The sequence below is a fragment of the Euphorbia lathyris genome, chromosome 5 (genome assembly GCF_963576675.1).
Source record: "Euphorbia lathyris chromosome 5, ddEupLath1.1, whole genome shotgun sequence".
NCBI classification, from domain to species: Eukaryota; Viridiplantae; Streptophyta; class Magnoliopsida; order Malpighiales; family Euphorbiaceae; genus Euphorbia; species Euphorbia lathyris.
In genome coordinates, this window is record NC_088914.1 from 8,109,744 (window position 1) to 8,124,085 (window position 14,342).

General features: G+C 33.8%; 2 protein-coding genes, 1 long non-coding RNA gene and 1 pseudogene across 3 annotated transcripts; all 4 read left to right on the forward strand.

The window, feature by feature from the left end:
* Window positions 1–4,875: 4,875 nt before the first annotated feature.
* LOC136231269 (uncharacterized) lies at window positions 4,876–9,859 on the forward strand. Its single transcript, XR_010689741.1, has 2 exons — window positions 4,876–5,310; window positions 9,498–9,859. It is a non-coding gene; the product is annotated as an uncharacterized lncRNA (long non-coding RNA).
* LOC136229024 (receptor-like protein EIX2) lies at window positions 5,891–7,854 on the forward strand. Its single transcript, XM_066017567.1, has one exon. It carries the CDS (start codon window positions 5,891–5,893, stop codon window positions 7,574–7,576), a length of 1,686 nt encoding a protein of 561 aa, XP_065873639.1. The 3' UTR covers window positions 7,577–7,854.
* On the forward strand, window positions 7,618–8,593 carry LOC136229025 (receptor-like protein EIX2; annotated as a pseudogene).
* Window positions 9,860–13,104: 3,245 nt separating the features above from the next.
* Window positions 13,105–13,863, forward strand: LOC136229658 (putative F-box protein At1g67623). The gene has a single exon (XM_066018578.1). It carries the CDS (start codon window positions 13,105–13,107, stop codon window positions 13,861–13,863), a length of 759 nt encoding a protein of 252 aa, XP_065874650.1.
* The last annotated feature ends 479 nt before the right edge of the window (window positions 13,864–14,342 follow it).

A 14,342-nucleotide genomic window follows, 5' to 3' on the forward strand; every position in this document is an offset into this window, starting at 1 on the left:
ATCTTCTTTTTGCTGATGACATGCTCATCTTTGGAGTGGCTTCCTTGAGCAACATGTATGCTCTCAAGGATTTCTTCATGCTCTATGGTCAGATATCTGGCCAGCAGGTTAGTTGGAACAAATCTGCTGTCTTTTTTTGGTTCTCAGGTGAGTACTCCGAGGAGGGTTCGTCTTGCTCACTGTCTTGGTATCCGTTTTGAGTCTCTCCCTTTCAGTTATTTAGGAGTCCCTTTATTTATTGGAGCTCCAAGGGCTCGTCATCTGAGCAGCCTTGCAGACAAATTTCTCTCTCAATTTAGCAAGTGGAAAGGTAGCTCTCTCTCCTTTGCAGGGCGCTTAACTCTAATTAAGTCTGCTATTACTGGTTCTCTGGTTACTCTTTCTTGATCTATAAGTGGCCTGTGGGATTGTTGAAGAAGCTCAATAGAAGTGTGAGGAATTTCCTTTGGTTGGGTTGTATTGATAAGAGGAAGCTAATTACGGTTCCATGGCAAACTTGCTGCAAAAGTTTGGAGGGTAGAGGTTTGGGTATTAAGGACTTTAGGATCTTTAGCCAGGCTCTCTTGGGTAAAATGTGTTGGGATTTAATTCAAGGCTCCAGTCTAGCTATTTCTCTGATGAAATCTAGATTCCTAGCTGTCTCTGGTCTGCCTAAAGCTACCATTGCCCCTTCCTCAATTTGGTCTTCTTGTAAGTTTGTTTATTCATTCATTTGGGATCAGACCTTTTGGTGGATTGGCCAGTCTTCTACTCTCAACTTCTGGACTGATCGGTGGATCATTCCATCGGTGGCGGACAGATTGGGTCTTGATCAACAGGAAAAGCGTACGCGTTATAATTCTGCCGATGACTTTTTGACAAATTCAGAGTGGCTTGACTTTACTCTTCCCTCAGTTGTTCAAGATAGTATTCGATCTATTCACGGGGGTAGAGATGATTTTGATTTATGCGCTTGGCAACCCTCTACGAAGGGTATTTTCTCTGTCAAAGAGTATTATTCAGTTATCAGTCCTTGCTCATCGGTGGACTAGTATAAATTTGTTTGGAATGATCACACTCCCCCTTCTCGTTCCTTCACTTTCTGGAGAGTTTTGCATGGCCGGGTTCCGACTCACGATTTCCCGCAGCGTCTTGGAATCTCTTTTGCCTCTCGATGTGCTCTTTATGGTAGGGATGCTGAGTCCATTAACTACTTATTCATTAGCTGTTCTTTTGCAGATTCTCTTTGGAGAGCCATTGAGATTCATTTCGACTGTTCTTTGCCTCGATATTCCCAATTCATTAATTTCTTCAGCTCTCTTCGTAGCATTCATTTTGGCTCTCAAGTGTTGATGATCTGGTGTGTTGCCGCTGTCACTTGCATATGGTTAATCTGGCATTGCCGGAATGAAGCAATCTTTAATGACGTTCCTCCTTCTATTCAACACTCGAAGATCATCCTCTTCCAAAAGATTCAAGAGTCCTTTGCCACTTCTAAAGGTTTTTGCTCTTCGCGGAGAGATGCTATTGTCTTATCCCGTCTTCTGGCTTCTCCTAGACCGCCTCCTGCTCCCAACATTATTCCAGTCCATTGGCTTAAACCTCCTCCGGGGTGGGTTAAAGTCAATGTGGACGGCTCTGCTTTTGGCACTCCTGGCGAGGCTGGAGCGAGAGGTATTTTTCGCAACTATCGAGGCTTTTCCAAAGGTTGTTTTGCTTTCTCTACCTCTCCATCTTTTGCTTATTTGGCTGAATTAAGAGCCGCTATTTTTGCAATTGAACTTGCTTGGGAGAAAAATTGGCACCAGCTTTGGGTCGAGTCAGACTCAATGTATGTAGTTAATCTGATTCGTCATCGTTCCTTGGATGTTCCTTGGAGTATTCGACAAGAATGATTGCACTGTCTCAACATTTGCTCTAGGATGAACATTCTCTTTTCTCACATCTTTAGGGAAGGTAATAGAGTTGCTGATGCATTGGCAAAGTTTGGAGTCTCTTCCTCTATGATCAATTGGTGGCTTTCCGCTCCTGCTTTTTGCCACAAGTTTATCAATGATGACATTTGTAGTATTTCTCATTTTACGTTTTTCTTGAATTTCCTAAACTTTTCTCTTTCCCCCTTCTTTTGTTGGTTCTCCTTCCTCTCCTCTTGTTCAAACACTCTTTTTTCCTTTTTAATATATTTGCGGGTTTGGAAGTTCTTGGGCCATGGGTGCTCACCCAGCCCTAGTTCTGTCTCGTCCCAATTTTTATAAAAAAAATAATATAATAGTTAAAAATTATATAAGCCAATGTTGCAAAAGCAATTATCTCAATATGCATAATTAATGTACATTTTTAGGATTTTGAGCATCAAAATTTATTTTTATTTACCTTGATTTTGAATTCGTATCTAGCATAATCCACATTCATCAAGAATAAGCGTATTAGACGCTTACAATCTCCTTGTCTAGAAAATTGGGAAAAAATAACTTCTTGATAATAATAATAATAATAATAATAATATAACATAATTTATATTGAAATAAACTTCATTGTAAGTATTTTGTAAGTATAATATTCCAATATCTCTTTAATATTTTATTTAATATGTCTCAAACTTCAATAAAAAAACTATCATGTGAAACTTTATATCTATTTGTACCAAAATGCATAAAAATAAAAAATACAATCCATATCAATTAGCTAAACTCAAACTAAAAAAATGAGTGGATTTCAACATGTTCCGAATTATAAAAATTAATCTAATTTCAATTAAAACTAAAAATTGAGTTCATAAAAAGCCGAAAATCTAAATTTTAGTTAGAGTTAACAATCAAAATGATAACACCTAAGAACATATACTAAAAAAGAATGCAAATATACAAAATCTTTATTTTAGTCATTTTGAAAAATAAATAAATAAAAAAGAAAACATGGATAAGATAGCTAGAGGTATGGAATCTGGATAACGACAGAAATGAATTTTCATATCTGAAAGATGAAACTACAGCAACAATTGTTTAATAAAAATAAAACAACAGTACAATTGAGAAAGCAAAAAATTGAGTTCATATAAAGCCGAAAATCTAAATTTTAGTTAAGAGTTAGCAATCGAAATGATAACACCTAGCAACATATACTAAAAAAGAATACAAATTTATAAAATCTTTATTTTAGTAATTTTGAAAAAAAAAAGACAAATAAAAAAGAAAACATGAATAAGGTAGTGAGAGGTATGGAACCTGAGTGACGAAAGAAATGGAATTTCATCTCTGAAAAATGAAACTATAACAACTATTGTTTAATAAAAAGAAAACAACTACACAATTGAGAACAAAAATAACTACAACATATGAAAAAAATCGAATAATTACATTGAGAAATATAAAAATTTCTTGTAATTTTTGACACTTTTGTGTTTTCCGGTTTTAGTTGTTCATGCATCTTCTATTTCTATCGGATTTCTTCAATTGAAACTATCAGTTTGAAAAAAAAAAGACAAATAAAAAAGAAAATATTGATAAAATAGCGTGAGGTATAGAACCTGGGTAACAACAGAAATGAATCTGAAAGATGAAACTATAACAACTATTGTTTAATAAAAATAAAACAACATAATTGAGAACAAAATAACTACAACATATGAAAAAAATCGAATATTTACCTTCAGAAATATAATACTATCTATCGTGACCAATGAATATAATAGTAGAATACTATTTATCATGCTTTATATAGAAGTTTATTTGTGACTTTTGGATTTCCGTTGCTTTGTGTTTTTCATTTTCCCGTAACTCTTGCTTTCTTTTATTATTTTAATTAATATGTTAGTAATTATTTAATATATTATAAATATAAATTTGTTATTTTTAATTAATTAAATATTTATTTTTAATTAATTAAATATTTTTAATCTGATTTTTTTACTACGTTGAGAACTCATCAAAAAGACATTTAAAACACTTCTTCTCATTTTTCTCTGATTCCGTAATTATATATAGTATAGATTGGTAAAATATTGGTATGAATCTTGTATCTTTTTCATTTTCATCGTTAAGATATGAATCTTATATTGGTAAATATTGGTATGAATCTTATATCTTTTTCATCGTTTTCCTGTTGAAATCATGCTTTTATAATTTCATCATAGTTTTCATACCTTTAGAATCTATTTCATTGTTTGTCTTTATAAATTTTGTACGACTTAGCATGTAAATATGTCTTTATGTTACTCAATTCGTTTCATATTTGCATTTATGTTACTCAATTCATATTTATGTCTTTCTAGATATTTATTTTTGTCCGTTTCATATTACATATCTTTTTTCATATTACATATCTTTCTAGAGATTTGTTTTTGTTTTTGTTTCATATTATAGGATCAATACACATTAAATTACATTCTACGTGCTATAAAACGTGAATTTATAGCGATTAATTAAAATAATAGATTTATTATAAAATAGTTAAATAGATCAATAAATAAATAAGGAAAACAAAATCTTTTTCATAATATTCCTAATTTCAATGCAACTTAGGAGCCGAGCTTTGGCCTGTTCAAGCTCGGCTCGCTATAAAATTAACGAGCTCGAGCCCGAGTCTGAGCCGAGTTTGCTATAAAATTAACGAGCCGAGCTTTAAGCTTATTTCGGTCCAAAATCCTCTTTTGGACTTGGTTCATTAAGAAAATTTATATTGTTTATGAGTAAATTGTTTGTATGTTATAATTAATTATATTTGTGAAGTTTGCTTACAAGTAATAACTCTTTTAATTTGTATATATAAACAAGCCTTTAATGTACTTCTTCAATTTCTAATCTAATTAAAATATGAAACATTTTCGTTAAAAAAATAAAAAATAGAACAAAATAATAAAAAAAAAAACTTATATTGTAAGGCTTTGCCCCAAAGGGAGCCCTTCCAGAAATTCTCTAGGCTCAGGTCAAGCCCAGGCCTCAGAGGGGGTTTGGAAATAGTTCTCTAGGCTCAGGTCAAGCTGCGTCAATGCCCCAAGCGCAAAGAAGCTTTTCAACTGTGTGGCGCTACCATATTTATAGTCACACAGGTCCCTGCTTCAGTTCTATCTGACCGATGTGGGATAAATATCAGTCTTCAATGCTCTTTACTGCTTCTCCGATTTCACCAAACATGGCACTAAAATTATTACATTATTACACCTGAGCTCAAGCACCAAAATTTCAGGTCCTTCACTCAGATTTTGTTCAATTCAAGGGAAAAATCATTGTAAATAGAGGTGTAAATTATCGGGTTGGACTCTCGTTCCACATCATAGTATTGAACTTCAGATGCAGCGATGGAATGCGGATTTCCAGAATGAAGCAGATATAGGTAGCTTTGTTTCAGTATGTAGAATTCACTTAATTCTCTTTATACTCCTACTCTTTAGCTGGTTTGTTGCTCATTTTAGGGTTTATTTTGGACTTTGCCCTCTGTATTCCCTGTTTCTTTTTAAAATATTTGTCGGGCATCTTTTGATGTGGAGGGCGTGAATATGAGTTATATTGATGATACTTTTGAGTATTTGAAATTCAATTTCATGATTATGATTATGGTTATAGTTATCTAAGTTTGTCAATAACCATCAGTTTTTGTCACTTTGTTTGATTTCATCATAAAATAGGGCTTCTGTCTCATGTTAGGGCTACTGCTACATTTGACTTCTCACTACAAGAAATGCATAAAAAGTTCATATTTTCATTTTCAATTGGAAAATGAAAGCTACTTCAACATTCAGGAACTTGTTAGAGGTAGTTTTCATTGTCAATTTCCATTTGCCGTGCTGACCAGCTTTCTGAAAACTGCCACTGGGGGTGAATTTATTATTTGAAGATAATTGTGTGTGAAAATTTATTTATATTTGGCTATTTCCAAAACATTTAACTGTTAGAAAATTCTGAATTGTGTTTCTATGGCGATTAAGAGAGTCTGCTTCCAGCTTTTGTTCACCCTTTTCCTATTCTGGAAACTTTTTCCTCTTGAAGCTAATAAATCTATTACCAATGCCACAAATTCTGAAGTGGGTTGCATTGAGATAGAGAGGAAAGCACTTCTTAACTTCAAGAAGGGTCTTAATGATAATGATTCTTCAGGTCAGCTTTCAACTTGGGTTGGTGAAGATTGCTGTAAATGGTCTGGAGTGTGGTGCAACAAGCAGACAGGAAATGTACTCAGGCTTCAACTGTCAAACTTAAGTGGTAAGATAAATCCTTCTTTGTTTGACTTGAAGCATTTGAACAACGTTAGTCTAAGTTCAAACGATTTTGAAGGAGCCCCAATACCCAAATTCATTGCTTCTTTTAGTGAATTGAGTTATCTTGATCTCTCCAATTCATCATTTTCCGGACGGGTTCCTCCTCATCTCGGAAACTTATCAAACTTGCTTTATCTTAATCTCAACGCAAATAACAAGATGTGGGTTTCTGGTTTGAATTGGATCACTAAATTCTCTCATTTGCAATATCTAAATCTAGGAGATGTGGATCTTAGTTTAGCATCAACCACTTGGCTGCATTCTGTTAGCATGCTTCCATTTCTTGAACAACTCCATTTGCCTCGTTCCGAACTGCAGAACTTTCCTGATTTTATACCACAATCAAATTTTAGCAATCTTAAAATCCTCAACCTAGAGAACAATCTCCTCAACACTTCATTTCCTCAATGGTTGTTTAATATTAGCACCCTTCTGAAACTTCAATTCATGGGTTGTCAAATTATAGGGTCTTTGCCCGCTGATGGTTGGGGAAAATTATGCAACCTGGTATCTTTAGATCTGCCTTATAATGAACTTAGTGGTCGAATAGATGAGTTTTTTGGAAGTTTGTCAGAATGTAGCAATTCGAGCTTGGAGGAACTAGATTTCTGGGATAACCAATTAAATGGAGAGATACCCGAGTCAATAGGAGGGTTTAAGAATTTGAAAATCCTATGGTTAGGGGAGAACTCAATTTCAGGTTCAATTCCACCGTCTATTGAAAATTTATCATTTTTGGAGTCATTTTATCTACCTGCCAATGCAATGGATGGGACTCTTCCTGATACCATTGGGCAGCTATCAAATTTAGTCTTAATAGATCTTTCTAGAAATTCTTGGAAAGGTGTTCTGTCTGAAACTCATTTTCTTAGGCTAACAAAGTTAAAGACTTTTGGTGTGTCATCTCTGAGGATGTCTTTAGCTGTTAACATAAGTCATGATTGGATCCCTCCTTTTAGTCTTGACTACATGGAAATCTCTGCTTGTAATTTGGGTTCAGTGTTCCCTTCGTGGATCGAAGCTCAAACGGATCTTTCGTTTCTGATACTGAAGGATGATGCTCTTTGGGGTGAAATACCGGATTGGCTTTGGAAGCTTTCTCAAGAACTTATATCTCTAGATCTTTCTGGTAATCAATTCAAAGGCAAAGTGCCGAGTTCACTAGTTTTCGGTTCTGAAGCTTGGGTTGATTTGCATTCCAATTACTTGGAGGGCTCACTTCCAATTTGGACTAATGTCAAGGATCTGAATTTAGATGACAACACATTTTCTGGTCCAATTCCTATGAAGTTTTGTAAAGAAATGCGGTTGTTAAGAACCTTCTACTTTCTGGAAACTTCTTAAATGGAAGCATTCCTCAATGTATAAGTGGTCTAAAAGATTTGATGACCCTTGATCTTTCAAACAACAATTTCTCTGGGAATCTCCAAATTCCGTGGGAGGAATTGAGTGTACGTGTTGTGGACCTATCTAAGAACAATCTAACCGGTGAAATTCCTTCCTCAATATGCTCCTCACCCAACCTTAACGTGCTGAAGTTGTTTGGGAACCATCTTTCTGGGGAAATCTCACGGTCCTTGGAGAACTGCACAGGCTTGAACATCCTTGATCTTGGAGAAAACATGTTTTCCGGAAACATACCGGAGTTGATTGCTGAATGGCTACCGGATCTTGAAGCTCTAGACCTACGGGGAAACTTGTTTGACGGAATCTTTACTGAACAGCTTTGTCGTCTTTCATACCTCCATATCTTTACTGAACAACAATTTCTCAGGATTCATCCCCTCTTGTATCGGCAATCTTTCTGGATTACAATCTCCTTCTCTCTACTTCCCTAATGTTATATACTCACTTGTATTTTATGAAGAGAAGTAGGAGCTGATTATGAAAGGAAGGCAAGTTGAACAGATTCGAATACTTGGCATTGTAAATGTGATAGACTTGTCAAACAATGATTTCAGGGGAGATATTCCTGAAGAGATAGCAGATCTTGCATATTTGGGTTCGTTGAATTTATCCTGGAATCACTTGACAGGAAAGATTCCTGAGAAGTTCAGCGACTTGAACCGACTCGAAACTCTAGACCTCTCCTGCAACAAACTTTCAGGTCCTATTCCTCTCAGCATGGTTTCTATGACATTCTTGAACTACTTGAACTTGTCAAACAATAACTTGTCAGGGCCGATTCCGACTGCAAACCAATTCCAAACTTTCAATGATCCTTCCATTTATGTGGGTAACTCTTATGATGATTTTCCAAGGGTGAATGATGTTGAAAGTGAAGACGATGATTGGATTGAAATGAAATGGTTTTACATTGGAATGACTCCAAGGTTTGTTTTAGTTTTGTGGACAATGTGATGTACAGAACTTGTCTGTTTTTTAGGAAAATTCTAGATTGGTCCCGGACCAGATTGATCAGGGACGGTTGAGATCAGATGCAATGGACCTGACCGATGGACATAAAACATGAATGAAAAAGTGAACTTTTGGGAATTGGAAAAACCAGAACAGGTGCTTCAATTATAATAGGAACTCCCTTTTGTTTATGTGATAGATAGATGTGTATATAATATGAAGGTTTGTAATTCCTCAATGTTAGGATGTTTTTCTTTGAAGGTCTGTCTGTAAATCATCAATTTGAATAACAGGTTTTGTTGATATGAGAAATACCAATAAATTCATCGAAATAAATGATCAAATTCGTGCTTTTCTATTGTTTGCTTCCAAATAAGGAGAACATGACTATGTAATGGTTTCTTTGCATTTGCTTGCTTTGGCTTTTAGGCCTTGAAGCTTGTTATGATCTTCTGTCGAGTCGAGTCGGGTCTTCCGCTGAAAGTTTGAAATGCATTTTCACCTTGACAGTTGCTAGATAAATTCTTTATGGGGATTGTCTATTATCTGTTTGAAAGAGCCATGTTGACTTAGTTATGTTATGTTCCAGCAGTATGATGTGCAGAACAAAATTTAGGGGGAGGATGAAAATGGCTTTCTTGTTGTTGCTTCATAATATGTTTCTAGTAGGGTGCACACGCCCATACTTTTGTGGGATTCATTTGATGTGTAGAACTAAAACATGTTGGCAGAAATTTTCCTACACTTTATGAATAGAGTGGTTGGCATCCATAATAAGAACAGCAATTTTAAAAACTTGCTATAAAGGAGAAAAAGATTAGACGTTGTGGTGGTTTAGCTATAAACTTGTTATCTACAAATCACTATTACTCGATATGGATGGTAACAGCTAGGTTTTGTTCTGCAGGTTCGGCGTGGATGGTTCTTACCCCATTCATTTATAAAGTTCGACAGGATTATCTTCAATTTTCCTCTTGATGGCTTTTGCGGAAAGGAAGATTACATCCGTTGATAGAGTATATAAAGAAATGGTTCGGGCAGAAAAATAGGTAGAAGTGGTTCGGGCAGAAACGGACTGAGGCAGATGTTTTTGTAATCTTGGAAATATTCTTTTTGTACCCTTATTGGGTTTATATGTATAGGAAATATTCCTTTTGTAATTCATGCCCTTATTGGGTTTATTATATGTATAGGATTTTTTTTTCAATCTGCTATTTGGGTTTAAATGAGCACAACATTGTGAGTTTTATTATATGCAGGTTCTATTGTCTTCTCGTAAATCAAGTGTCTGTTATATAATTGTATTTGTCTATAGGGGTTGAGCCATTGACGTGGGTTGTAAGAATAAACTGACACTAATGACAAAGACATTGGCGTTGTTAGGGTCAGTTGTTCGTAATAACCAACACCAATGTCTTGTAATTGGGGTTGTTTGTTTGCTAACAACCGAATACCCATTCAATTATCGAGAAAAAATGACATTGGGTCGATTGTTTGCTAATGATTGACCCTAATGACATCCTTTAGCGTCGGTTAGAACCGATGTTAAATACTTTATTATTGGCGTCGGCTCTACAATCAATGCCAAACTTTAGCGTCGCCTTTGGCGTCGGTCACAGAACTGTCGGTAATTACAAAAAAAACTGTCCCTAAGCCTTTTTTTTTTGTACTCAGAGAGAAAAGTCCAAAAATGATATATGTAATTTTACAAAACGATGTTCTGTAGTAATTGTAATTCTAAACAATTAGAATTCTTAAAATTTTTTATTTTGAGACCGTCAACTATCATTTTGAAGTCATTTACTTTCATTAGAGGTCATAATCTTTTATATTAATAAATGTAAAGTTGAGTGACCATAAGTGTAATTTAGCCTTGATCTAAATACTCTTAGAAACATGGTATAAAATGCGTTGAAGATAATAAAAGTTTGAGGTATATTTCATAAAAGTCACTCATTACTTCTTTTTTTTCATTAAAATCATTAATCTTCATGTTTGGCTTTAATGGTCATTCCAACATATTAATAAGTATCGCTCACTAATTACTTGACTTGACTGTTGGCGGGTCTCTTTAATATGTTGTCCGGAAAGAGGAGGACGTATCACATGAGATAATTGAGTATATACCAACTAAAAGTTACGTCGGATATATCTCACTTTTATGATTAACATAGTAGAAACATGTTAAACACGTAGTACATCTAAAATCATATTTTAAAAAAATACATCATTTATTATTATTCTATTTAGAAGATCGGTTTTGGATTTTCGATAGCCATGTAATTTTTTTTAAGAAAAATGGTCAATTAATAAAATAAAAATGCAATATTTTAGAATTTAATTACCAAAAATTACTTTTTAAAAAATTACTAAAAATTAAATAAAAATAATTCTCCTTACATTTTATAAGTTAATATATATATAATGTCACAACCTCAAGGATGAGTGGACAAAATTCTTGTTTTAATATTATATTAAAAAAGTAAATTACACCGGTCCACACTGGAATTTGCTCATTTTTTCAGTTTCACTACTAAATTTTAAAATTTGTAACATAAAAGTCACTCGACTAATGTTGTGGCCACTAAACTTTAACTAATGCCTTATTAACAACCTCAAACTTAAACTGTTCGAGAATTAATGTTGTTTAAAACGACATTTACCATGAAGCCACATTTTTTATTTTCCAAAATCACAATATCTGGAGCTTTCTCTCTCTAAGCACTTACTTTCTCTCTTAACTAAACAACACCTAAATGTAGGACTGTAAATGAGTTGAGCCGCTCATGAGCAGCTCGGTAGTAGGCTCGATAAAAGCCTGGTTCGACTCGAGTCGGCTCGATTTGTAAACGAACCGTTCATGAGCACGATTTATTGGCTCGATTCGTAAACGAGCCGAGCTTGAGCAAGCCAAAGCTCGGCTCGAAAGCTCGCGAGCAGGCTCAATTAGAATATTTATGAATAAATTTCAGCTTCATAAAAAACTATTGTTATTAGATGAGTTCGTTCACAAACATAATAAATGAGTAATATACAAACTATTTGTAAGCATCTTGTTTATTTATTCACGAACTTTGCTTGTGATCTTGTTTATGTATACAATTAAAGAGCTATTTGCGAGCAAACTTCATAAATATAATTAACGTTTTACCCATAAACAATTCATGGTTAGATAATTTTCTTAATGAACCAAGTTTAAGAGGATTTTAGGCTCGAAGCTCGACTCGAGCTCGTTTATTTTCTAATGAGCTGAGCCGAGTTTGAGCAAGCTAAAGCTCGGCTCGGGCTCGTTAATGTTATAGCTAGCCGAGCTTGAGCAGGCCAAAACTCGGTTCAGTTCGGTTCGATTACGGCCCTACCTAAATGATCAATTTTGAACAAGTAAAATTACTTAGAATATCATCAATTTTTGGAATTTTTTATTTTGAGGCCTTAATGATCATTATGAGATGTTGAATGAAGTTTAATGACTATAATATTAGAAAGTGTAAAGCTGAGTGATTTTTATACTATATCTGTTCCATAATATTTGTCTTTTAAGGTTAAAACACAAGAATTAAGAAATGAAATTAATTTTTAATTAGAAATCTTTGTTATCTTTGATTAATTGCATCCACTGATTAATTTTTATTTTTTCTTAAAATAAAAAAACAACTTAAATAAGGGTATATTTGGTAAAACATCAACTTAGAGTTTGTTTGGACGGAGTGTAATTAAAGTAAGGTAATGTAAGGAGAAGTAAGTGTGTATGAATTAACTTGTTGTGTTTGGATGAATGGAAGGTAAGGTAAGTGATGGTTTAATAATGTAATTATATATAAAAATTATTTTTATATATTTTTATTTGTATAAATAAAATAAAATAAAGTAATTTTGGAAAAAAAAAGATATATACCATTGATTCCCTCCAATTTGAGGTGTAAGGAAAATTACCAAAATTCACCCCATCTACCTTCACTTACTATGCTATTCAATTACATTGATTGAATCAAAAAGTCAAATAATATGGAACAAAAAAAATTCTCTAGAAAGACAAATATTATAGAACGGAGAGAGAATTGTTTTAAAGTTTAGTGGTCTTACGAAAATGAAAATGAGTAGTGTCCATGAGTGTAATTTACCCTATATAAAATGTACCACAAAGTTAAAAAAAATTGTTACCAAACGACGTCAATGCATAGTGATTAATTGTTTCAATAATCTAGTGGTTTAGTTATGTGTCATTTTATAATGTCGTTTCATCAAAACACTATGTCGTTTTAAATCGAAGCAACTGTTCTGGTTTATGTAATTCCCAGAAATGCACTCTTTCATTAATAAAATAGGAATACAAAATAAAATAGAAAGCAGAAAAAACAAATCCATTATAAATAGAAATCCTAAACCAAAAAGAAAACAGAAACTATTCCTAATCATTCAAGGATTAAGATTATTCATCCATCTATATATTAAACATCTCCTTCTTCCTTCCTTATCTCTACAATTTGCTCATTCTTCTACGAATTCAATCTTCAATGGCAATTCTAGCTTCAAAAAAACTTATAACCAAACGGAGAAGAAAAGAGAAACATTCCGACTTACCAATAGAGTTACTATCTGATATTCTAGCTAGAGTTGCTTCAACATCATGCACCGATCTTTTCAACGCCAAATCAACCTGCAAAGAATGGTTCAAAGGAGCATCAGAAGATTATGTTTACGAACATGTTTCAATTGATTCTTTACCCGTAATTCCATGCAGGAATACGAGTAAACCCGTTGTCTCTTTTCTCGAGAAGTGCATACAAGTCGGAAACCCTGAATCATTATTCCGACAAGGAATGGTTGATTATTTCAGCCATTCAAAACCGGATTCCGGGCTTGAGTACTTGAGAAAAGCGAGTGATAAAGGTCATTTGGAAGCCAAATATGTTTATGGTATAATTCTTGTTTGTTATGGCGGGAAGTTTAGGGAACAAGGTTTGAAGTTGGTTGGTGATTTGAAATACGAATTGGTGGATGAATGTAGGGAGAATGTGAGGAAGGTTGTTCAACCGATATGGAAGCGTAATTTTATAGTTGAAGCAGGAGAAGAAAACGAGTTGAGATTGAGAAGAAGAAATTGTGGTTGCAAAGAAAGATCACCGAGGATGAAGAAGAAATCAATGGGATGGAGAGATGTGGAAGAGTTTGATGATGGAGTTTCATGTAATGGTTGTTTATGGGATACTGAAGCAACTCGGTTCTGTGGTATGCTTAGAACTGGCAGGTTCTCTTATAGATTTGTTTATTAACTTCAGTCTTACTGTAGATACACAAATAAATTTTTAGATTTAGGGTATTTACAAAAATATTGTTCCTAGTTAAAAAAATTTTTTTTTTCTTTTTTAGGCAATCTTAGTTTAAAGTTTTTATTAATGTTCATTGTAATAGATACTTTCAGGAATAAAAAAACAGGGAAAAATACCGTTTGCCTTAGGAAGTATGTTTACTTGTGTACTACTAACCATTATTCTCACAAAATTGGTTTAAAATTCTCCATACATGACATACGAAAATCGCCAATAAAGATTACGCAGAATATAATTTGTAAACTCTGGTAAATTGAATCGATGAGATGACATTCAAGTTTGAAATAATAAAAATTCCGATCAATTTAGATAGAAAAAATCATTGAATGATAAAGATTATTGCACATCCTAATCTGATGACAGTAAAAATGTTAAATTCATCAATATCTGTAAATATCTGTAAAAATGTAGTCAAATATATA

Bases quoted from the DNA above. Each gene is read 5' to 3' on its own strand.
- LOC136229024 (XM_066017567.1), top strand. From the start codon at position 5,891: ATGGCGATTAAGAGAGTCTGCTTCCAGCTTTTGTTCACCCTTTTCCTA.
- LOC136229658 (XM_066018578.1), top strand. From the start codon at position 13,105: ATGGCAATTCTAGCTTCAAAAAAACTTATAACCAAACGGAGAAGAAAA.